This window comes from Mytilus trossulus, chromosome 4 (assembly GCF_036588685.1).
Source record: "Mytilus trossulus isolate FHL-02 chromosome 4, PNRI_Mtr1.1.1.hap1, whole genome shotgun sequence".
In the NCBI taxonomy this organism is placed as follows: Eukaryota; Metazoa; Mollusca; class Bivalvia; order Mytilida; family Mytilidae; genus Mytilus; species Mytilus trossulus.
The window spans coordinates 89,754,361-89,781,252 of record NC_086376.1 but is presented as its reverse complement, the minus strand read 5'-3'; the positions used below and the strand labels follow the sequence as shown (position 1 = coordinate 89,781,252).

At 32.0% G+C, this 26,892-nt stretch overlaps 1 protein-coding gene across 2 annotated transcripts; it reads right to left on the bottom strand.

Annotated features, from left to right (window-relative positions):
- LOC134714294 (gonadotropin-releasing hormone receptor-like) lies at positions 1 to 25,062 on the bottom strand. Of its 2 annotated transcripts, none has more exons than XM_063575529.1 (4): positions 24,327 to 25,062; positions 6,529 to 6,730; positions 5,063 to 5,351; positions 1 to 1,454 (listed from the first exon to the last, which is right to left on the bottom strand). In XM_063575529.1, exons 1-4 carry the CDS (start codon positions 24,840 to 24,842, stop codon positions 1,190 to 1,192), a joined length of 1,272 nt encoding a protein of 423 aa, XP_063431599.1. In that variant the 5' UTR covers positions 24,843 to 25,062; the 3' UTR covers positions 1 to 1,189. The 2 variants fall into 2 exon arrangements, with proteins under 2 accessions (XP_063431599.1, XP_063431600.1); XM_063575530.1 differs by having other exon boundaries at positions 1,313 to 1,454; positions 5,077 to 5,351.
- Between the last annotated feature and the right edge of the window lie 1,830 nt (positions 25,063 to 26,892).

The following is a 26,892-nucleotide window of genomic DNA, read 5'->3' as shown; positions in this document are numbered from 1 at the left end:
TTTAAAATCTTAACAACAATTTAACAATACATACAAGTAACAAAATATATGTTTCAAATACTTTCGAATGTCTTTCCCAGTGAGCATCAATCAATAAGGCCTAGTAGGAACAAAGTGATCGAATGAAAATGTAAAATGATTGGTTTATCCACCTCGTGAACAAGGAAAACTGCAACGTAACTGTAATGTACAATAAACAAACAACTTAAGTCAAGTTTTTGGTTTTGTTCGCGCTGATCAATCTTAAGTTGTGAATTCACCTTTTTGTCTTTTCGTCGTATTTTAAACCGTTGCTATGTCTGTATTTCTTTGACTTGGGTTTAAATCACCAGCTTGTATCTCGTAAATTTCCTTTGTTTTGAATTGGAGTAAATATTCATCCTTTTTGAAAAGTCATTCGATATCAACCCAAAGTTAAGTTTATTTTTTCTTTGTTTGCATGTTGCACAACAAAAAACATAACGTGTTTGACACCGGTAAAGTACTATTGTATATTATCTTAACAGTTTAGACCAAAGCATACTGGCTGAAACGTCAATTTGTCATGTTTTGTAAGTTATTTTGGAATATTAATGGTGAATAATTGAACTATCATGTGGCACAGATTTTCATAGTTCAATGTTTTTTCCATTTCCTTTTTGATTAAGCTCTCCTACCGTTCTGCATCTTGCCAAACTGATGAGTTGGAAACATGCGGATTCAAAATATACGCTTGATATCTTCGACTTTGAATCGGCTATGTGAAACTTTTAATTTGCGGTCGTTAAGTGCCTGATTGAATCACCAGCCCAGGAGTCAGAGCGCCTTTGTTGTTAAAGTCGGTCGTCTACAAAAGACAACGCTGGCTGTAGGATGAAGTTGATTTTTTGTTGCAAAATAGATGGTTAACTTACGTATGGTCGCAATGTGTTTTTTTGGGCGTAAATCCGAAGGGTTTACATCGCATATTATTTGTGCGTTATACATATCTAATATGTAAGTGCAGCACTTCTTTTAAAATTGTATTATTTTCATTTGAGTCGATATGTCTCGATTCATCAAGAGCAGCATCAATAACTGGATGTTAGCATTTCTTAATATAACAGTATATTTATTTTATTTAAGGTGTGACAAAATGAGCAAATTTTTTTAACGTAATGCGTAGTCTAAAACATTATTCCTTTCATAATTTATTGTCAATCGTGTATTATTATGTATCTCCAGAAGAAGTAACCTCTTCTGTTAATGGTTTGGTTCCTTCATCACATTTACACATAATAATGATACATGGGACCTTTGATTGTTTAATCAAGGCTGGAGTTTGACTACATTTACACATGATAACAGTATTTCGTCTCATCGCAACTATTGTCATATTGGTACCATTAGCCCCATCGTGGTCCTCATGTCTCGTGTAACGGCGAATGAAGGGAATTTTATCGCATGTTCCTGGTGATTTGTCTCTTTTCATAAACCTGAAAGTAGATAAGTAAACATTAGAATGTGTTTATATAGCCAAACGCTACTGTTAAACTGATATATGGTAATAGTTATAAATTTACTGTTTACAAAATTTAGAATTTTTTGAAATACTAAGACTTTTCTACCTCAGGCATAGATTACCTTAGCTGTATTTGGCAACACTTTTAGGAATTTTGGTCCTCAAAGCTCTTTAACTTCTTTCTTGTTTTTACCTTTGTAACTTTGTTTGGATTCGAGCGTCACTGATGAGTCTTTTGTAGACGAAACGCGCGTCTGGCGTGTATACAAATGTTTGTCCTGTTATCTATGATGAGTTTATATTAAGACTTAGATTACGTAAAGTTATTCGAGTACATTCAGAACGTACTAGTATTGAAATATGTTATTAATTTGAAAAATATGACAGTATGAGCTTCCTGATATTAAAATGTCGATTTCATACTTTTAAAAGTAAATTTTCTTTTTTAAATTTTGCAATCGAGTTAATAAGATATTGCTTTTTTTATCATAATTCAAGGAACCGCAGTTCATAATATTCGCATTTCAGTATATATATATATCAGTAAATATTACAGAGAGAAAATACTTTTACTAGAGTGAATCACACACTATAAAATATTTCTCAGTCGAAGTTAATGTGAGTTCAAAAGATGTTCCATTTCGAATTTAAAATTATGTCTTTTATATTAAAGTGTGATAATGATGCAGGTTAATGCCTTTCATTTAAAATTCAATTGACGATTCCCATAATTCACTTTATTCCTCGTTACTTTTGTTGAAAAAAATTCAGAATAAAAATAGCACAAAAAAAAACATGAGAAAAGAAATCTTAATTACGATTCAACCTACCGTTTTACCAGGAAACTGAGCGGACAAAAAAATCAAGTATAAGAGAAATGTCATATATAATGCTACATTTTTGGTCAACCTAACTGAATGGGTCCCCTGTTGTTTCAGCTCAGTAGCCAGTGCATCGGTACTGATACGATTAATAACATACAGGGGGTTTGATTTCCCCATTGATGCATTACTTGTTAAAATCATTTGACAATTACTCCAATAACAAGTTGAATGAAGATTCAGCCATAACTACTTATTTTTAGATCTCGTCTGGCTGATCATTTTTGCTATTTAACGTTTGTGTTATGAATTGCCTAGTTAAGATGCAAATACCAGAAAAGAAATGCAAAAGGGCAATAACGTGAATTACTTAAAATGTCGATGATGTTGACTTAATTGTAGATCTTGGTTTGCTAAGCACTTTGCCGAATTAAACATTCTGTATTTCGATTATAGCTTTCAAAGTTAAATAGCAAGAGTTAAACAGGTGATAATAGATTTGACATTTAAATGCAAAAACTCCTATAAAATTCGTCTGAAACTTTTGACGTAATTAAATACCCGTTATTTTTCAACAGCCTTCGCATAATAGCATCTTTGCAATAGGTATATTTTGGTAGTTTCGTTATTTAATGAAAGCTTTGGACCTGGGATCACTTTAGAACCATTATTGAAAGTTTCTGATAAATTTTAAAGAAGTAATGAATTTATAATAGAGGGCACATTAGCCCTGTCGGTTATTTTACTATCAAACGTCTGGGAACAAGTACGCTCTAATAAGGCATGTTAAAGGTTTCAGTATAAGTATGGATAAAGTATTGTTTTGACATGGGAGGACTGTCACTTTATTTGACAGAGTATCCATTAATGCTTGAAATTACAGATTTTTATATAGAAGGCAAAGGGGTTATGAATTAGCAGTTTTATACCTAAACAATTCTACATATTTATGCATTCCTGGCTGTCAATTGTTTCTGTTTCAGCATTCCTTACGAAAGTGAACATAGAGGTTCGGACGCACGACATTTATAATATGTTATTTTTATAAAAGTCTCTATTATTTTCTTTGGTTGTGTTTACCTTTATGGTAATTGATGGTTGAAATTGGTAAAATTGTTTATCTACGTTGTTAAATCTTGAATATGAAAGGTTGAAAAGTTATTTGCTGGATTTAATCATGCAAAGGGGTCTATGCAAATTCTTCATAAAACAAATGCAAGTATTCTTAAATGTTAAAAGGAATTGAAATAACTAGCATTTAAGTTGCATATTTTTTGTATGTTACCTTTACTCAATACAAATAATGTTACAGTAAATATAACGTGGCGGATAACTCACAATGGTGAACCAGCCTACGAGATGACCCTAAAATATCTGTGCAGCAAAATGTTAGTTCAAATCAAAGTAATAAAGTGAAGAAAACAAACAAAACAAAGAAACTGGTATAAGTTGGATGAAATTGTGTAATTCAACTAATTATCATTCAGTATATACATGTCTTTAAAATTAAGAATTAACTATGTTTGTACGTCGCAAGGTAAAACCTCTTTCAAATGTCTCTGGTAATGAATCCAATGAACGTTACCTCGCGATGAACTCAAACTTTAGTATTAAATTTCGTCGTCTTTCTCATTGTTTCAATTAGGCAACGAAGATTCACATCTAGCTATTAATTGAAAAAGTTCGTGATCAAGGGATTGCAACATTGATATGTGCACAAAGGCTAAGTATCTACAACAAATGATATATTGTTTATTGGACTAATAGTTGAACCTTTTCTTTAACAAAGAAAGTAACCTTTCAATTTGTTATTCTTGAATAGCGGTATACTACTGCTGCTTTTATTATCTACAACCACACTAACAAAAACAAACCATTTACAAACTATATATATATATATATAAGTTTACATATAACATTGAATAATTATAAACATAATGATAAAAACGACAATTGTTGTTATATGATACAAAAAACTACAGATTTATAAAATGTCATGAGCAGTTAAGGCTTGCAGTCGTTTCAACTCGCGATCACTATTCAATGGAAAAAAGGAATTTGTTGATAAAAGTCGAAATCGGTAGAATGTTCATTACAATACACGTTAACTTCATTTTTTCATTTTCTTTCACTTAAATGAAGTATTGAAAATAAGGAACTCCCAAGTATTTCTCACATTATTAGAATCACGCATATTCAAAAAATTGTTAACCCGTTTCGAACAATACTATGAAGCTCCATAAACAATTTTTTGCATGATGTAGGGTTATTAATGAATACCTTCCGTTTCCGATGCTGTCTAAGATTTGTCCACTATATATATATATTGATTTTATATAGGCTCTGTATCGTTGTTATAAAACATATTAACATTGATGTTTTTAAAAACACAAAGAATAACACTGTTGTGGAAGATCAAGAGGTGCCCTTTCATTCGTTTATTTTAGTCCAGAAATCTGCTTATGACATTTTTCACTACCACAACATAGAAGTTCTAAAAGAAGCATCGCTTTTTCGTTACCCAGTAAATAGACAGAAATTTTATATTCAATAATTTTGAAGACTAAAATAGAGAGATAGAAATATTAAAGAAAGCTAAATAACATTGAATTTACACTGACCTCATTTTGAGATGTCCAGTCGAATTTCATTGGGTCTTATCTTAATACATTTGACATCCGTAGTCCGCACTAACAAGAAGATGTAGCCATTACAGTCATTTTTATTACTGGGTTTTGAAAAAGCGGCCTTCCCAACTAACCTTGGTTTATGCACCTTGCACAAATGGAAAGCTCCATATATGATAGGATTCAACACTGCGTTGGACTGACCAATCGTTGTTAAAACTGTTAATAATGTTGCGTCATATGTTTCCTCTGAATGACCGAACGCTTTTCTTGTAAATATAACATAGTATGGGAACCAACAAACGATGAATGTTGCTACAATAAAAATAGACATTCGCAAAGCTTTTCGTTTTGCTTTCCTCATGAACGTGCTCCTTACTTGTCCTCTCGCTGATTCTGATGACGTTGACGCATGTTCTGGTTCTACAAATATAAATGTATGCTTACACTGAATAGGATTATTACGTTAATAAAAAAAATCCCTTTTGTTTGATTGAAAACAATTATGATGAACTTTGTGAACACTACGATAAACTAAACAAAATAAACATTAAAAGGGTCGATTTGGAAATAATTGACGATAACATTGAAAAGCTGTAACATCTGTCCATCTTCTTTTCATTTCGGGATTACCATCAATAAGCATATGTTTACTTAAAAAAAGAAGCATTTATGATGTCTCGCATATTTGTAAGCCGACAAAATATGACCAAAAAAACCACGGAATATCAACTACTTACAAAAACAATAACCTTTGGATGGAGCAAAATGTGTGATATATACAAGTGAGACCAACTGTATTTCGTGTTCATGTCAAGAAACGATCAAATGTGGCCTTTGTTGAACACAGTATGATTAAGGTGGTATGGGTGTCTTCCTCCATCTTGGATTGTAAAAAACAGTGAACCGAAGGTCCATATTTTCTATCAAGTTAGCAAAATTTGATGCAGTAATGCAGATATTTTAATATGAATTTTCATTTAAAAGAACCAATTTATCAGAATATAACTTATAAATACTGATAATTTTGCAAAAATTGATTATTTTTGTTTGCTTTTTATTTTATTTTTTTAAATTCCATTTTAAGGGGAGGTAACTCTAAAATAGTGCATTTTCTGGAGGATTCTACATGAGATTTTCCTATTTTGTATTTTAGCCAGGTAAAACTCACGGTGACCCTATCTTTTCCTTTGAAATTCTCAAAACATTGTCTGAAAGGGTTTTGCCTTACGTATTTCACAATTCTATCATTTTGTTTAATTTCTAACCACAAAATGGTGTTTTTTCCTGTATAATCGTTACAAAATGTGTCATTTTGTCGCGTCCTGTAGCTTGAGAAAATGTGCGGTGACCTCTCATTTTTATTATATATTTCAACATATATCAATAGAAACTACGTTTTGGAAAAGTATGAAGAAATTCTATCATTTTTATTTTAGACTCCCATACCACCTTAAAATCTTTAAAAAGTGAAACAGTAAAGGCATGATAAATATATGGAGATATTGGTATGATTCCAAATAAGACAACAATTATTTTGAACACTTGTACTGTACACATTGCATGTAGTTCTAGTTTCTTGCCGTAACTAAACACTTACCTCTAAATTCCTTAGATTTTCTAGATATTGTGTAAAATATGAGACCATACGATACGACCATAATTCCTAGAGGTATCATAAACTGGGTAATCAACGAAAACATGTTGTACATTTTCTGATATTGCTTGTAAGGGAATGTCTTATCAACACATTGATAGAAATCTTCCTCAAATGGTCCTCTCAGTACACTAAATATGAAAACCTAAAAAAAAAAAAAATGAGGTTTACTAAAACTTTTCAAAACAAATCATTGTAATTTAATAAAGGTGAATAAAAATATGAACATTTAAAACTAAGAACAACAAAATGACATCGCTACAATGTCTTTTTAGTTGACAGAACATAAGCACATACAAACTAGTAATAACCAAATAATTCTTGCGGTTAGTCAAGACTGTTATGCTACACTTGAGGTTCATTATTTGAGATGTAAAACCATAATTCTGGTTTGATTACTTTGATATAGGTAAAGAGATGTGCTTTATTTGATAATGACATTTAGTGAATGTGTTCGAACATCGCATACTGGTTTTGGGATTAAAATTGAAATGCAGTACAGAATAGAAACAAGACGCATTCAGAAATTATGTACCCTCACAAAATATTCCAATGAACATCATCAAAAGAAAGAAAAGATTGGTGAAAGTATCTAAACAAGTAACCACCAGAAAATCCAGATGTCAAGAAAAAAAAAATGACTTTAGGTTACAAATGCTGACGAGTTTGACGGAATGTTTTTTTGTCAATTAAATAGCAATTTACTGAACAAAAAAAATCATCTTTCACCTTTACTTAGTATGTGCATGTATTGAATTATCCGTGTAACATTATATGCAAATGCAATCCCTAAAGCATGTCATGGATTGTTCAGTGAAGGGTAATAACCATTTAATTTGTAAAAAAGGAATTTACTTATTGACTGTAAAATTATTATACTATTTACTCCTTTAAGCTTGTTTACGTTCGTTAAATGGATTTGTAGTATCAAAGAAAAAGAAAACAACATCAAGCTAAACACGTCAATGGATGTCACATGTTGCAATATGTTTCAAACCTTGAAAAGATTACTTGTTTCGGTTTTTAAATTTTTAGCGGAAGAAACATACAAATATCGCATCAAAATGTTTACTTACTTATGAAGCACTATATGTATCAGACATTACATTAAACTGAATGAATTATATATTGTCCTTCTTTGAGTCCTTAAGTACTATTTCAAACATGCTTATTTGTAAATGATCAAATACCATAAAAAAAGTACTTTAGCTAGTCAAAATGAAATAAAAACAATTTAACTTCGTTTAATACAGTAGCAAGCTGTCAGAGACCAGCGCGTTAACCGAAAACAATCAAAATACATTTACGATTAACACGTGTTAAACATTAGAGGGGACAATTTTATGCAAAATGTATCGTTTCGCACTAACATAATGATCATTAGTTACCATACACGGATGTATCTAATCGATTTTAATATACTTCTAAATATCGATGTTAAACCATATTTGTTTCATCATACTTCGTTTGTTAACCCAACGAACGTGTGAGTACATGTACCTACAGATAATAAAATGTTAACTTGCATTTGAATATGTACATATTAAAAATTATGAACTTAAAACAATATTCGGGAATATATCTATAAAACAGGTAATTCAAGAATCATACAAAAGACACACGAACTTTTTTAAGGACAAATTAATGAATATTTATTTTTGCATTTGGATGTCATATCTTTTGAATGTTTCTGTGAATATCAAAACAAAAACAATATCTGATCAAATGGCCCAAATTAAAAAAACTCAAACACATCACATGAATGAAAACAATTGTTCTATTCCTGACTAGGTACATGCATTTCCTTTTGTGGAAACTTGTGGTTTAAGCCTGGTGTGATAGCTAGCTAAACCTCTAACTTGTATGACAGTCACATAAATTTTCATTATTTCGATTGTATAGATGGTAAGAATTATGATGCTAGTGCATGCATTTGACTTTGTAATCAGTAGTATATGAATGCTTGCACGTGAAGGATACAATTTTTGAAATGTTCAAAAGATGTCCCTTCGTCGTGTGAAAAAGAACCTTATGCAGCGTGCTGAGATAATCCTACGATGTATGCATGCAAACTATCCGTTGTCATAACGCTTTGTACAGGTCTATCAATCGAACTAGAAAACAAGCGGACTATATACCTATACAAGCCGAACTTTCAGACGTTTTTATTCAATGATGCAGTAATAATATACAAGCAGTTTCACGATTGTTAAAGAGTAATAACAAGTCATGGGCAATACTGTATGATTTAATTATCAAACCATGCCATACAGATAACATGTACATTATTTCAGTTTCCTGAATTTACCACTTCTTTATTGAAGTTACATATATCTTGTATCAAGATGAGATGAAGGGAAACTAGTATTTCTATTTCTCTGTTATAAAATATAACTCTCTGTCAATAGATATATCTCAAAGGTTTACACAGGTGCAGATCAAAATAGCATACTGTTAAGATATTTATTGCCAGTCGAACATTGCATGTTAAGTTTATCAAATTGCATCGTTTTTATTCGTACGATATAAAACGGCGGAACACAAATTAATCGGTAGTTGCAATGATCATACTGATGAAAGGAATCCTTAGATATATTCACATATGCGGCTTTACCGCAATTCAAAGCAAAATATATTTAACTATAGATCGGTATTGTTTCATAATACAGTAAACTGATGAGATATATAAATCATTTGTCATGGCTTACTGAAATTGAACTCACGCAGAATGCTGCTGTTTAGTAAGTATAAGGAACACTCGTTTTGAGACAGCAGGAAACGAAAATAAAAGATAGAAATGTTTAGAACCAAACTGAATTTTGAATTACAGTTTTTAATACTGTCGATCAGATGGTTCTCGGGTGATTGCATTTGTCCTGTAGTATACCAGTCATAGAGTATAACATAGTGTATGCGACGAATGTGCTCTATGTTAATTTTTATTATGCTTTCAGATAATAAAATCAGAATCGCGTTTTCAAAATTTCATTGTCATTTAATTGAAAATGATATTGACTTTGATTTATTTATCTATTTTCACTTGAAACATTTCAGAGTGTTGAATGATACTTTTATATTATTAAAAATCACAATCGTGGTTTTTAGATGATGGATAAAAAAACGGCTTATAAACATGTTATTGAAATGGTTCGGACCACAGAACACATATAAATAAAAGTGCGATTGTCCTGAACTCATTTTTATAATTCGAGTGTTATGGTACTTGAGTGTTGCATTTGTGGTGTCTAGATGATAATAAAGAAAGACTTAACACACTAGTTTTCGGACGACTAAAACATGTCAATATCGGGTTTTATTGTCTTTATATTAACACTAATCCCCGAAGTTTTCAGAGGATAAATAAATAAAGAAAAGGATTACATTCTAATTATGTGTTTTCAACCACTTACATAACATAATAGTTAAAATCAGTTATTATAAGTATACAGGTACTATTCAACGTAGTCACTGTTGAACATTGATCCGTATGTCTGTCCATTCACGTAGTAATACAGTAGCAATCAAGTTAATAGAAATGAAGAAAAAGATTTTCACAAATCTTGTCATAATGATTTACGTAATCATGGACACTCACATGCCTTAATTGAGTTTGATTTTGTTTGATTTGATGTCTACAAGAATTACATTCATTTTTTATACATATGGAATGGTTAGGTTTCCGGTTTGCTGCGTGTACTAGATCATCTCTGTAGTTTATCCTTTTATCTTTACAAACATAACAATGCCATCATTTTATGTTTGATTAATAAACAAAAAGCTTTTTCGTGATCAAAAGGCGACTGAATATAGATTAACCGGTACTTGCATTCTTCATGGACATGAATCCTTAAATATCTACACATATGTGGCTTTTCCGCAATTTAGAGAAAAATATTTTACTTTAAACCAGTTTTGTTCTATATTGAAATTAATGTACCTTGTGCACTATCGATGTTAATGATTTTAAAGTCGCATTCAGTAGCTTCTCTTTACTTTTAATTACATTCTATTTGACACGGATAACGAAAAGCTATATAATTTAAATGAATGCAATAATATAATAGTTAATAAGTATGATGATGGCACAATCAGTTTAATTAAAATCTGGAGCTTCCGTGTTTGTTACTGCTAGCAGTGTTTTATTAATTTATGTTTATCATTGTCATTTTGGTTTAGTTTCTCCTGTTACCTATTCTGAGTTTTAATGTACGTTTGTTAATTCGACATTGGCTAGAGGTAAAGGGGAGAGTTGAAATCTCAAAACACAAGTTTTACTCCGGCGTTTTTTTGCGCATAAGTCTGGAACCGCTATCCTTTGATAATCTGGTGTTTTGCTAAAAGAAAATCAAATATAGCTCTCCACAGCGACAACTCTTTGTGCATATATTTACCATTCTAGAAAAAATTAGTTTACATTGTAAATATCCAATTTTGATGTAAACAATACATGTATATAGTCATCGGAAATTAAGAAACATTGCACTAGTTTTAACTTTATTGCACGTATATTGATATTCTCATACGTTCTTTTGTTCTGCAACAACTCTATAACTAACAAGATGAAAACTCCATGCACTTTGAGAACAAAGTTAATATAACTGATTGAAGTAACATGTCGTTAATGATGTTGTTTTAAATGTCATTTCAAGACATGATGTTCACGAAGCGCTATTATAACTTAATACAGTTTTTAGCTTATATAAATGAAGAAAAACAAATGGATCAATTGAATGTCGTTATATTGTGCAAAGACTACTAGTAAGGGTGTATAACACCTGATTTTACCATAAAATCCGATTAAACATATGAATGAGTAGGATGTCAAAACGAAATTTTAAGTATGATCTTTAAGGAAATTAAAGTTATAAGTTCAAATGACAGAATATTAGAGTTTTATAATGCCACATTGTACAATCAAACAGCACTTTAAATTAATAGAGTATAAAATTGCACAACAATTATATCAGGATTTAAGTCGTGATAAAAGTATGTTTTGTGATTTCACATTAAAATATAAGAATTCCACTAATAAGTATAAGGTTCTCAGAGATTCTCTTTCCCTTGTGATTGGCATGCGCTTGTGATACAACTTGAAAGAAGACGAAACACTTCCAGATCGATTCGAACCTTTCTAAAACAACTTATACTGCCGAGATGATGGTAATCATGTGTTATTGTATAAATTGCTGTCCTGTCTTGATATTTTACAATGGATATGATGTAATTGTATTGTTTTGGTATTTCACTATCACATTGCAGAGCAAATTATGACAGTTTTTGTTCGATCTCTTAAGAGATTTAGTAGAATAGATGTACGTAAAATATAATTCATTTCAGTACAAAGTGTGCATATAGTATGATTTTTCAATGAACAAAACAATTCAGTTCAAGTAAAAATACTGTTAAGACAAGGATAATCATCCTCTATTCGGGATATCTTCGGCTGATATTGTAGAACGTGTGACTTACACATGTAATACTGTTTTAACGGGAGAACAATCTGTTTGTCAGCTTATATATAAAATACAAAATGGCAATTACTGATAATAAGCAATGGTCGTGGCACGAAAATTGAGCAATTAGGACTAACAATGCTATCAGAAATAAACACATGCATTTTAAAACCAGTTGTTGGCAAGATACAGCTTCTTCTCATACATTTTACGACGGTACTATACCCCAAACGCAGATTGTGCTTGATTTTCATATATAATAAATATGTAATCGTTCAATCAGTTTAATTAATGTCTGGAGCAGGCATGTCAGTTACTGATAGTAGGTCTTTTGTGAATTTGTGTATCATTGTCATTTTGTTTAGTTTCTTTTATCACCTTTTCTGACATAGAAAAATAAAACTGAGATTTACTTTGCGTTTTACTGTGTGTATCTTTATTCTACATTAGCTAGAGGTATGGGGAGGGTTGATTTCTCGATGCGTTTTTGCGCCTTTCTGAAGTCAGGAGTCAGGAGCATCTATCTTCAATTGTCTTGTATGTTTTTTTTTGTTTCATTTTAATTTTAGTTCAGGAATATGTCTAAATATTTAATGATGTCCATTTTCACTAAACAAGTACCCAATTTAGGGACTATTAGAGGCCCACCTCCTGGTGCGGGATTATCTCGCTGCGTTGAAGACCCATTGGTGACTTTCGGCTATTAACTGCTCTTTGGTAGGATTGCGGTCTCTTTGACATATTTCCAATTTCCATTCTCAATTTTAATCATTGATAAAAAGCATTAAAAGAACCACGTAAAGAGATCAACACATCCATATCTTATGATACACTTTATAACCGTATCATTTCCTGTTGGACAGTGTATATGTTATATGATGGTATTATATGCATCCATATCTTATGATACACTTTATAACTGTATTCTTTCCTGTTGGACAGTGTATATGTTATATGATGGTATTATATGCATCCATATCTTATGATACACTTTATAACCGTATTATTTCCTGTTGGACAGTGTATATGTTATATGATGGTATTATATGCAATAAACATGTAGACAGAGACCGTTTATATTGTTTATAACTACTAACGCACATGCTGACATGAATTTTCATTGATATGGTTATATTCATAGATTTACTGTTAACAATTATTTAATATTTTTTAAATACTTAGGCTTTTCTACCTCAGGTATAGATTACCTTACCTGTATTTGGCAAAACTTTTAGGAAGTGGTACTCAATGCTCTTAAACTTCGAACTTTGTTTGGCCTTTTTAACTTGTTTGGATTCGAGCGTCACTGATGAGTCTTTTGAAGACGAAACGCGCGTCTGGCGTATATACTAAATTTAGTCCTGGTATCTATGATGAATTAATTTACATACAAACAGTTATTTGTAAAATTGATGTTATATGTTATGTACACGAAGTAAACGCTATGAAGGCTTCATCTCTCTGAAGAAGAAAAATAATATAAGAAAATAGAAACATTCATATCTAAAATTGACTACAAAACAGGTTAACAAAAAAAATAGTCCCTATATGGCTGCATTTATCAGTCAAATATCATCTCATAAGATTGAGAATAGGAATGGGGATTAGGTCAAAGTAAAAGAGGGACGAAAGATACCAAAGGGAATGTCAAACAACATTCATCAATTTTGCAAGCATCAATAGTTTTCTTTTTTTCCATTTTAAAGGGTTAAATTCATTTTAGTATTAAGTATACGTACACTTAATGACATTGAGTGGGATTACACGAACAGACATTAAAGACGGACACATGTTTATTCTTTTTTTCATTTCTGTGTCATCTCACAACACAATAAATGTATAGCAATGAAACTTTCATTATAGTTTTAATGCTTTCTATTTATAAATTGATTGTAATAAAAGAGACATGTCTATTCAACTGACATTTAAGCTACATGTAGGTTTTACCAATAGTTTTGAATTTCGCTCATTAAATATTTATTTCGCTCAATGAATATTTTAACTACTTAAGCTCAGCTTACAATTTATCTGCGTTGTTATCTTTTTGTATCAGAGTTGCTTTACCTTTATTTTAATTTGTATCACAGAATTACTTTAAGACCCGAGTTTTTCGTCGCTGTTATATAACTGACATTTGTGCCTCCTGTGAAATATTTTACGTTTTGATAAACCACACTGATTTCAATATCTTATACAAGGAGGCTTTCATCAAAATAGTGTTTTTTGTGGTTTTTTTTTTTATTAAAAACATATTTGTTGAGGTTGGTAGAAACTTATTGTGTGAGATAGTCGTTAATGGGTTCCTATTGTGCACCTTTGCTGTCCGACTTGTATATGTTTTCTAAAGCAGAATTTATACACAACCTTGTCAAAAACAAATTAATAAAGAACCCCATTTGTTTTGTTCTTTCATTTCTCTTTCGAAAATTTTTGATATGATAGTTTTCATTTGCTGCTATACAATCGTTTGTTCTTATGCGGCGTTAATAAAACATAGTATATTAATCATATTCAAAAACCCTCATTTCATAAAGACATAATATGTCAATCAGTTTAATTAAGGTCTGGAGCTGGCATGTCAGTAACTGCTAGTAGTCCTTTGTTAATTTATGTACTAGTTTCATTGTCATTTTGCTTAGTTTCTTTTGTTACCTATTCTGACATCGGACTCGCACTTCTTGAAACTGAGTTTTATTGAGCGTATTGCTGAGAGTATCTTTATTCTACTTTTGTTAGGAGTATAGGGCAGAATTGGGATCTCAAAAACATGTTTAACCCAACCGCATGTTTGCACGTGTCCCAGGACACGAGCAGGTGGCCTTTGTTATATTTAGTCTGGTATTAAACTAGTACACATTTGTATTTAGAGGCGGCTAGCAGAGGCCCACCTCCTGTTGCGTGATTATCATCGCATTGAAGACATTGGTGGCCTCCGTTTATTATCTTCTCTTTGGTTGGGATTTGGAATCTTTGACATATTCCCCATTTCTATTTCCAATGTAAATCATCGATAAACACATTAAAAGAACCACGTAAAGAGACTAACATATTCTAATCATATCAATATCTTTATACTTTATTACCTTATGCTTTCTTGTTCTCCGGTTTATTATATGTAAGATAATGGTAATATTTACAATAAACATGTAGACAGAGAATGTTTATATTGTTAATAACTACATTTTTTGTACTAACGCTAACATCATAACGCTACTAACGCTTACATGCTAATAGATATTTGTATCTGTAAAATTGATGCTATGTTTATGTACATTATAGAAGTGATCACTAAGAAGGCTTCATTTTTTTTAAGAAAAACAAAATTGATATAAGTAAATTAAACATTCATATATAAAATTTACTATAAAACTGATTTATAAAAAAATAATTCCTATATGGCTGCAGTAATCAATCAAATATCATATCATGCATACATCAATGTTGCAAGCACCAATAGCTGCTTTCTTTTTTTCCCGTTTCAATGGGTGAAATTCATTTTATTATTAAGTATATGTACACTATATGACATTGAGTGGGATGACATGAACAGACTTTAAAGACGGGCACATTTTTATTCTTTTTTTCATATCTGCGTCATCTCATAACACAGTTAATGTATTGCAATAAAACTGTTATTATAGTTTCAATGTTTTCTATTTATAAATTGAGTACAATATTTATAATAAAAAAGACATGTCTATTTAAGTGACCTTTAAGCTAGGTTATGTTTATAGTTTTGAATTCAGCATAATATTTAAATATTTTAGCTCAGTTAACAATTTAACTACGTTGTAATCTTTCTGGATCAGAGTTAATTTACGTGAACATATATTTTTGTCTCAAGGAAGTATTTTAAGACTCGATTTTTTAATCATTGTTTATAAGACATTTGTTTCTCCCTCGAAAAATCTTACTTTAGAAATAATTCATGGGGGCTTGAATATATCGTGATTTTACCACGGGTTGGCCCTTTATGACAAATATTTTACCCTGAGCGATAGCGAGGGGTGAACTATCGGCATAAAGGGACAACCCCATCTTCGCTAGCCAAGGGTTACGATCCACTCTCGCTCTCTTCATCCTTGGCGGATTGAGATAAAATTTCGGAGACACAAGGTAAGGATTTTTATTGGTTGCAGTCAAAACTCGCTGCATCCAATCAAAAAGCGCCTAAAACATGATCACGTGTAAATGTATAAAGTGTTTGTAAACTATTACCACGTGTTTATTGTCCAACAAGTCTTTACATCCCTAAACATACGACTATATTTAGAGACAATTTGAATGTTTTTAATCAACCAATAGAAGTTCCTGTGTATGTTTCATGCACAAATGCACGAATGTCGACGTATATTTTCATTTCCGGCCTTACCAAGTGTGTAGAATCTAGACGCTACCGTGTTTTTACCTCCAATTTGAAGAGTTCAAGTGCTACCATTGGTCAAGAATAATGTATTCGGAATGGGCGTGATCTTTATCTTCAGATAGATGGCGCAACATTGTTATCACAAATGTTGGCTCAATCCGCCAAGGTTGAAGAGAGCGGGAGTGGATTGTAACCCTTGGCTAGCAAAGATGGGACAACCCGTGGTAAAATCTAGATATATTCAAGCCCCCATGAATTATTTCAATTCTAATAGGACAAATACTGCAATTCTTTTGGATCGAAGCGCTTTAGGTGAAGCCTGATATTTGCCGTTCCCATAAATAAACGCACCATTCAATTGGCGTAAAAGAACGGAGCATACTGAATTAGTGACATGCTTAAACAATTTACAATTATGTATTTAGATAGTTTTTAATTGAATTTAATGATAATTTACTTATATGTCTTATATATTTAAAAAAATGGCTCTTATCACATTTTAGCATCGTTTGTTTCCGTTTTCGTGTGATGATTTCCCGTTTCAAGCGTGTATTTTCCCGTAAAATGCTTATATTCTGACGTCGGGTAGTTCATTCATTAAAATACATATGACGTGGGGTACAATAGGAAGAGCCCTTACAATATATTCATATTTTACCACGGGTGTGTACTCAAAGCGTTTGAAGGACGTCATGTTAGAATTTTTGATAATTTCACAGATGTCATCATATACAAGTTGGCTATCATCAAATGCTGAATTTGTTTTTCACAAACACATATTTGTTGAGTTTGGTAGAATCTTATTTTATGAAACAGTCGTTCTTATTGTGTACTTCTGCTGTCCAACTTGTATGTGAACTCTAAAGGAGAATTTATATCTAACCTTGTCAAAGACAAGTAAATAGAGAGCCCCATCTTTTTATGTTCTTTCATTTCTCTTTCAGACATGTTGATAATGTCATATTTTTCAATTGCTACTGTAAAGTCGTTATTTCTGATGCTGCGTAAATCAATCGTATTCAATTAACCCACATCTCAGTGAGAACTTGCATATTGTATATCTCAGTGAACTTAAGATTACTAACGACACTAGACGATATGCTTTAAATCTTGACCTTTTAGCTATATCAATGAAACAGATGGACGGCTTCAGCAAACTATCATCTTTGACAAACGGTATTATTTCAACTTTCCAATAATTATTGTCAACCTCCCATTTAGCATCATTAACACCTACATGTCAGTATCTGCGAAAAGACTCAGATTTATATCTTGAGTCGTTCTTGTTGCCGAGGATGTATAAATATCCTGATACGTCTGGTCGACTTTTATATATATAAAGTCTATAAGAATCTACCAGCCAGTAAACTTAATAGGTATTGGATCATCAAAATTGACAATACTACACAAACAGGAAAAATTATATGAGTCTGAAAGATTGTATAACAATACCGATAAATAGATGGAAAACAAAACACTAAAAAGTGTTGAATATCATCGCACAAAGATTGAAAAACTGCACAGATGATTTCGTGCAGTTGAGTGGATGTATTTGATATCTGAGATTCAGATGTTAATTCGTATTTTAACCTTGGTTGGCTATATTTGAGATTTGAGTAACACGAATGTCAGCTTAGAAAGACTTTCACATCTTTAAAATTCAGCAGGTTTTTAAATTAATGATTTTCTTTTTTTCTTCTTTGACTGCTTTAATTATTGTATGATTATTAATTGGAGGCATAACATGGACAGCTGGCAGTGATACAAATAATTACTGACTGCAAAAAACTAAAACAATCCATAATACAGATGGATCGATTGTGTCTATTCAGCACTTTTGATTCAATACAGCTTATCGTAGATCTGTTAAATGCACAGATACATTTCATCCTATAGAAATTAATTGCGGGTGTTTGAGAGCAACTATTACATCTCATTTTAAGTTCAAATTATTAAAACGTACATATCTACCAGAACAAGGGTAATTAGAAAAACATACCTATGGAAGTATTTATTTGCACTCTGTATTTATACCTTTAATCAAATCGATTGAAGGCTTCTCGTTTTGATTTTACGAATTTAACTCTTTTATTATGAAGAACAATTTTATCAGGCAGAAACCCAGTTGAAATAGAACTAAAGAACCGAAGCTCTTTGTTAGAGAAGGCGATAAATGCTAACTGTAATGTTTACTACAGTAACAACATTTTTAAAAGTTAAAAGGAACAAATAAGACGACAATTTTCTTCTCAATTACGAAGTGTTTTATTTTAAAAGCACCATTTGCATAAGTTTTCAATTTATTTATTACATAGTATTGCAGAAAGTTTAGATATCAAGTCGACGACATGGGTATCTATCAAGTTGGATGTAGAAAACGCATAACCTCCGATCTTTTTTTATATTTACCAATGACGGATAACATATCAACCTATTAGTTCAGTAATTTTCGTGTCTGTCCTTCCATTATGGGACTCATGAAAAAAATCCCCAAAAAAAGGGTAACAATTGTATCGGAAAGAGAAAATCGAGTGCACCTTTTTAATATAGGCGTGTATGAGGTGTATTTGGTCTTTAAAACGTACAAAACAAGAGTATTTGATATATCATTTCGCTTCAGATTCTATCATTTTTAAATATCAAAGCTACAGGTTGGCTTTTTAACTTAGAAAAATCAAAGTACGAAAAAATAAAATATATGGGTTTAGTGAAATACCTATCAAATAAATCACAAAAAAAAAAAGAGAAAATGTTGTCGAATAGCTATTTTTTACATATAAGAACTTGACGACAGTCTTTTTAGTTGGATGATGAAATTCATATCTTTGAAAAAATATATTTTTTGTGTGTGATAACTAGGGTTTATAATCTTCTTCAACCACTGAAAATTTTAAGTCCGCCCTTCTACGAAACTTTTGATTAGAATTGTTTTTTAAATTTTAATACTTTTTGAAAATTCCACCTGACAACTGATCAGACAAAAGTTTTAAGTTGAATCAATGCAGACACGATCATGATTAACTGATGCTCATTAGCTGGTAGATACATTTGTCTTTTAAAATACAACTGACATATAAGGATTGTAATGGTGCTATGTGGATAAATTTATCGGTTTTCAAGAGAAAAATTGGCAGCGCGTCATCCCTATAATGGCTTCCATTTCTACGATTGTGAAAACAAACAGGCGTAATGGGGAGATAATTTTGACGAATTAGAATTCTGACTGTGACACTGGATGTTAAGCAACAAACACTCAATCAATCACCAGGGAGAATTAAAGGAGATGATGTCGGTATGTTAAACTGCCTTTGGTCACTACCCAGCATAACAATCATTCAATTTCAAATTTTGATACATTCATGTGATGTTTGAGGTTGCTATATCACTTAAATTGAGAATGGAAATGGGGAATGTGTCAAAGAGACAACAACTCGACCATAGAAAAGACAACGGCAGAAGGTCACCAACAGGTCTTCAATGTAGCGAGAAATTCCCGCACCCGGAGGCGTTCTTCAACAGGCCCCTAATCAAATATATACTAGTTCAGTGATAATGAACGCCAAACTAAACTCCAAATTGTACACAAGAAGCAAAAATTAAAAATGATACAAGACTAACAAAGACCAGAGGCTCCTGACATGGGACAGGCGCAAAAAAGCGGCGGGGTTAAACACTAAAATATATAAATACGTCCATTTTCACTGAACTCGTACACATTTTTATTAAGGAGCCAGCTGAGAACCACCTCTGGGTGCGGGATTTTCTCGCTGCGCTGAAGACCCATTGATCGCCTTCGGCTCTCATCTGCTCATTATGATTATTCGGATTGTTTAACATCAATGTCGGATTCCGTTTTTTAACCTGATTATTCCTCTGCAATTAACGTGAATGTTCACTTTTGAATGAAAATTTACATACATATAGGTAAACGTATATGTATGGTCAGGATACCTTCTAAACTTAATAAGTTCTCGCTTAAGTGAGCCATCGCAAATACATTGTAAAATCAAGTATCAAACGCTTAAATTAGACGATAATGTATATGTAGGTGCTAAACTGGACGTTAATGTAGGTGCTAATTTGACGATCATGTATGCGCTAAAATAAACAATCATGTAGGCGCTTAAATAAATGACAATGTAGGCGCTAAAGTAGAACATAATGTATGTTGTAAGGTAGACGATCATGTATGTGCTAAGGTAGAAGATAATTTAGGCGCTATAGTAGAAGACAATGTAGGCGCTAAAGTGGACGATAATGTAGGGACAAAAGTAAACGATTATGTATGTGCTAACGTAGACGATCATGTAGGCGATAAAGTAATAAATAATGTAGTCGCCAAAGTAAACGATCATGTATGTGCTAAGGCAGACGATAATGTATGTGCTAAGTTTGACGATAATGCATGTGCTAAGATAGACGATAATGAAGCCGCTAAAATAATCGATAATGTAGGCGCTAAAGTAAGTGATAATGTAGGCGCCAAAGTGGATGATACGACAATGTAGGCGCTAAAGGGGATGACACGATAATGTAGGCGCTAAAGGGGACCATAATGTAGGTGCTAACGTAGACGATAATATATGTGCTAAGGTAGAAGATAATGAAGGAGCTAAAGTGGACGATACGACAATGTAGGCGCTAAAGGGGATGATACGATAATGTAGGCGCTAAAGGGGACCATAATGTAGGTGCTAAGGTAGACGATAATGTAGGCACTAAAGTGGACAATACGATAACGAAGCCGCTAAGGTAGACAATCATGTTTGTGCTAAGGTAGACGATAGTGTAGGCGCTAAAGTAATCGATAATGTAGGCACTAAGGTTGACGATAGTGTAGGCGCTAAAACATGAAATAATTTCCACTGGAGGTTTAGCAAATAAGTACATGTTTTAGAACCCCCACCCTTTCCCCATTATACACTAACATCCAAAACGACTCTATTCTCACAACTATTATATTCTGTCTGAAAAAATCTCTATAAGAATAATAACGGATTCATAACGTTAAGCTTACTTCTTTATGACAGCAAAAGACCTAATTCTTCTTATGAAAATAAGGATAAATCTTACCGGAGGGAATTGTAATACTAGCTTTGGCACTATAACATTATTTTACGAATGTAACGAATGTAATATACATATTAACCAATTGTCGAGTGTCTATCTTAATCTCTGCGTTTTGTTAGATTGCTGTCGAATTTAATTTAACGTTAATGTATGTTCATATCTAAGCGCCATAAATCTTGACAAGTTGTGAATAAGATTAACAGAGGCAGTCAAAAATCTGAAACGAATACACAATGTCTAGATATTAACATGGGAAATTCAAAAAATGTAATTCACGATATGGTTTTGTTATTACAACTTGTACAATGTGTATGCAATCATGCCGAGAATTTTAATCAAAAAATCATATTGACAGGATTATTCATTCGAACTTTTAAACAATATTAGAATGCGATGATAGAAAAACAGGCACTTTCAAACATTAGAATAAAAATAGACGTTAGAAAAAATGATGAGAAGACAAAAACATGATAAAAACTCCAAAGGAATCCGAATCGCACATTTCACAAAATACGGCATATTAATCAACGTAAGAGTTCAAGATGAAAATGTACAACACCTTCCCGTACATAAAAGTTACCCCCACCCGGCCGGTGTGTCATACAAATATTAAAAACCCCAAAAAATAATCTGTAAGTTTTTCTATCCCTCATTGTCTTCAAGATAAACTACGAAGAACACTTAAATACATAACAATCACAATCAAAGGGCAATCAATCGAATAAAGAAACGCCTGAAGAGTTTTATGGATTTAAACATGTTGCTGATCGAGTATTGAATTGCGTATCCTGCTACACGTTCAAAGAAGAAGATAATAAACTTACATTTTAACCCTATGTTCTAATGTAGTTATGTTGGTAATGTTTGTTAGAATATCGAAAGATAATTTACAAATGTTAACACAGTATGAATTCCTTACGTCATGTTTCGTTAAACTAATTATCTTCTGTTGTTTTAGAGGTGATCAAACAGTTAAGGTTATAGTTTTTACGATATATATCTTGTATGTCTTATCATTGTGCTATTAAAAGTTTTATTTATAAATAAACGCATTCAAGACGAGATGATGATGGATGGACGTTTAATGTCTAAAGTGGCAAATTAATATCATACTCAGAAGGAGCACATGTTAATGCGATATAAATAGTTCGACTTGTTTTGTACTTAATTGACACGCTGAGCCGGATTTGAAACGTACCAATTTACAAGAGAACAGTTTGTTTTCCCGTTTGAATGGTTTTACTCTAGTTATTTTTGGGCCCTTTATAGCTTGTTGTTCGGTGTGAACCAATGCTCCGTGTTGAAGGCCGTACATTGACCTATAATGGTTTACTTTTTATAAATTGTTATTTGGATGGAGCGTTGTCTCATTGGCACTCACACCACATCTTCCTATATCTAGTCCACTGGAAAACATGTCAACATACCCGGAAACATAATTTAGACACCTAGCTGAATAGTCTTTACTTTTAATTTTAGTTTAAGTCACGTGTTGAGTGGATAAGCAGAACTGTAACTTCAAATGTCAAAGTCCTTGAAGGGCAATATCTTCAATAACGAGTCAATTAGTAATGCCGTCCTAAAGTTCGGTTAACTGTAATAGACTACATTTTGTTGCTGCTTGTCATTTCTGTATATCTATAAAAGTGTTCATAGTAACACACAGAATTACTAAATAAGAGGAGGGAAATAAATTATACAAGATGTTAACTGGTGGTTTCAGTCATATTTCCATGTCAGAACAAGTGATAATTTTCGTGTTTGCGTGAATATAACAAACAGCTTATTACTTAACTTGTTTGTTGTTGCTTTTTACAGTTTTTGAAAACTTTGTAATATGTCTTAATTGCAAAACATGTTAATTTTGGACGAAAATTGTCATTTATAGGCAATACATTTTACTTTTTCTTCAACGAGCCATGTATTGGTATTTATAATGTTCTAATACAGCTGATCGCATTAATGCAAAGTTTATGTCAGTTGTCAATCTAGTTGAGTTTTCAAGATATCTGACAAATAAGTTTTAATTTGCAAATTTAAATCTAATAACTAGTATAATAGTTTCAACATTAACGCATCTTTCTCTTTTGTCTTTTTGTGTGTCATCAATGTGATAAAAGCTTTGAAAAGGCAAAAAAAAAAACATCACAGGAGGGCAAACTAGCTCATATAAATTGTCTTATGATAATTTAAAGGTGCATTTATGGGTATAAATATCTTGGCATGGATTCTAAAAATAAAAATTGCAGTGCAGATGGTTTTAAATTTTACGGTTATTTCTTATTATATAAGTAATGGCGGTCTTGTTTGTTGATAGAACACATTAGTAATATTAACAAATGTAGACTAATTTAAAACACCATATATGAATCAATTCTTTGACGTTTTAGTCTAAATGATGTAATTTGTACGATCAGACGACGTTTTATACCTTTATAACCTTATATTTGCCTTCGGCCAAACTTGTTACACATGATATGAAGATTTATTGCCAAGAAGACAACTGTCAACCAGGTTATAGAGAATTGATTGTAAGCAAGAATACATGTAGGTAATCGTACGGACTTCAACAATGAAAAAACCCTGCATACAGTCTAGGCAGCTTAAAAAGGCATGATAAATGTGGAACCATTCAAACGAGAAAAATAACAGCATAATTAATAACTTTTAGAACCAATTTTAAAAATCGGTTGTTATTTGCCCTAATTTAAAGATCGGTACGAGGCTCCAAATGACTTGCAAACATCTTATATACGAAAAAAGCAACGAAATAACTATACCTGCAAATACTGAATTATGTTCGCCTCGGACTAAAGACTTTCTTTTATTTCAGATAAAGAAAAGTAACTTACCTGAGGTAAACTAAATAAGGCACTGAGTATCCAAGATATAACAATCATGATTTTAACTCGTTTTGGAGCTTTGTGACGACTTATAGGGTCCATAATCACGCAACATCGGTCCAAACTGATCACAACAATAATATATGTGGACGCAAGTAAGCCTGTAGCAGTACCAAATTTTATAATTTTACACATGACGTTTCCGGCTAACCACTGGACTGTTGAAGCCCATACGGCATCAACTCCCATTATAAAGAATGTAATTAACAAATCAGCTATTGCTAAGTTGACAATTAATATATTTATCGTTGATCTTCTCTTCCGCATTCTATACATTTGGATAATGGTTGCTGTGTTTCCAATTAGGGCCATTAAAAACAAAAGACTCAATATTATAGTCCTTGTCATAAATGCTTCATTGAATGTTGGTGGCTGCTCAGTTAAAAGTGGCCATTTTGAACTTGTAATAAATGTAACGTTTTCACCAAAACTACTCGTAACATTGTACGTAAAATTCCTATCCATGGCACAAGAATTAAGAACTTTGACTGAAACTTAATCAAATACTCTTCCCAAAAGAAATCATGTTAAGTAAAACTAATCAAAGTTTTCTAACAGAAGTAGTAGAACTTCTCAATGTTGAATGGATCTTTTACTTAAAGTGAATACATTTTCTACTTCAAGTTGGCACATTTAGAATCCGATCAATATGCTTTAGATAATAAAAAGGAGGAAATAAAATATCGTGTATGTTAAATCATATTTATATTCTTACACTATGACAAGCCATTGATTCGCTACTTAGTTATATTTTCCGTATAAGGCTTATGTATAACGTTATTGGTCAAATCCTATAGCAGCTGCTTGATTGACATACACCACGTTATTTCATGCCAGTTAATTAGGGATCAACTGTATGATCAAACAAACGAACAATAAAACACCTAACAAGACGTCTTTCCAATGCCACTAGTATATAGAATGGTTCATATAAATATAACAGTTAGTTATTGTCTCTTGTATTATAAATGTATGAATGAAAAACAGTTATCTTCTTATAATTAAAGTTTGCAACAATGCAACTTCAAACAATAAACAGCCTCGTTACATTGTAACTGAAGACAATTATTTAAAAACGTCCGTTAGTTCATTGTTGTTGGGCGAAAGTATGTCTTGATATATTAGACGTACAAAGTCAAACAAACTTTGAAAAGGAGGTTACTTTCATCTTATCGATATAAAAAGAAGGACATGATTGCTAAGAGGACAACTATTCGACAAGAATGTATTTACGTTTCACACTTGTTAAAAGATGATTGTGATGATCATATTATTGTGGACGACAATGAACATAACATTCGCACCAATAAACTATCGATATAAGATATGGGTCAAACTTTTCACACAGGAAATAATAGAAAGTCTATATCCAAATTTTACGACATATGTCAAACTGACACGTCAAAAAGCATGAATTCTAGGTCTGCTTCTTTCTGAGTATTCAATCCGCTGTATTACAGAACAGTGATTTGTAGCTAGATTTTGTCAAATATAAAACTTCGTAAATTTTTATTATAAATTTACATAGATTTTCAAGTACTAATATAAATCAAAAGACATCCACCGCATATCTGATTCTGTGTTTCTGATTTTCAAATAACCTCCTAAATTTATCACGTAAAAAAAAAAGGTACATTTAGTCAACAGTAACGGTAGTTCATGTAATTTCACTTTTTTTTATTATATACATTGTTACAGTCTGACATAGGTGTCTACTATCTAACATTGTGAGGGTGTCTGCTTTGCTCCGTGGGATCCATAAGTACGTAGCTACGTCAGATCAGAGTTGGGAAGAAAAATCAAATACTGTGTGAATAGGGCGAGTCACAGTGTCTGCACATTTGAAACTCATAGCAAATACTCTTCTTCAGGGTGTTTGGGAGGGCTCTTGGAAATAAAAATGTCCTTTTCTAGTATTAATAACCATCAGTTTCCCATTGGCAGTCTTTACACTTTCGGACCTGCATCCCATAAAAAATATTGTTGATAGTAAATTGAATATAAACTTTATGATTTTCGACCCTAAATTACTCTTTTTATTGTTTTGTTTCTCTCCAGAATTGCTCAAACCATAAGATGAATAAAAATTTGAAAAGGGGGGATTCTTTTGCGAGCACGTACAAATAGTCTAACTCTTACAGATTTTGTGTCTGTACCACGTAAGGCCATCTGGTCCAGCTGCGTGTGCCTTAATTTTCGGAAAAATTATGTACAATAATAATACTGTTGGTTTCCTATATCGTGTGGTATGATTAACGATCCTTGTTATCCCTATTTATATACATTGTATAATTCATAGCAAACTTTTGAATTATAATTGTATTTACACATCTGTTTAGTTAAACTACATATACAAGGTATCTACATTTCGTTGATCAATTCAGTTATTTTTTTCTTAGTTTGTGGTATTTGAATAATGTACTTTTGTTCCTATTGTTTCGATATTTCTGAACTGACTCAAGGGAGAACCATTATTAACTGCATATTTGTTCTACTTAATATACAATGTACAAAC

Coding starts and splice junctions, on each gene's coding strand:
- LOC134714294 (XM_063575529.1), bottom strand. CDS start 24,842: ATGGATAGGAATTTTACGTACAATGTTACGAGTAGTTTTGGTGAAAAC. Junction 6,731..24,326: donor CCTTATTTAGTTTACCTCAG/GTAAGTTACTTT, acceptor TTTTTTTTTTAG/GTTTTCATATTTAGTGTACT. Junction 1,455..5,062: donor TGCAAGGTGCATAAACCAAG/GTTAGTTGGGAA, acceptor ATCTACTTTCAG/GTTTATGAAAAGAGACAAAT.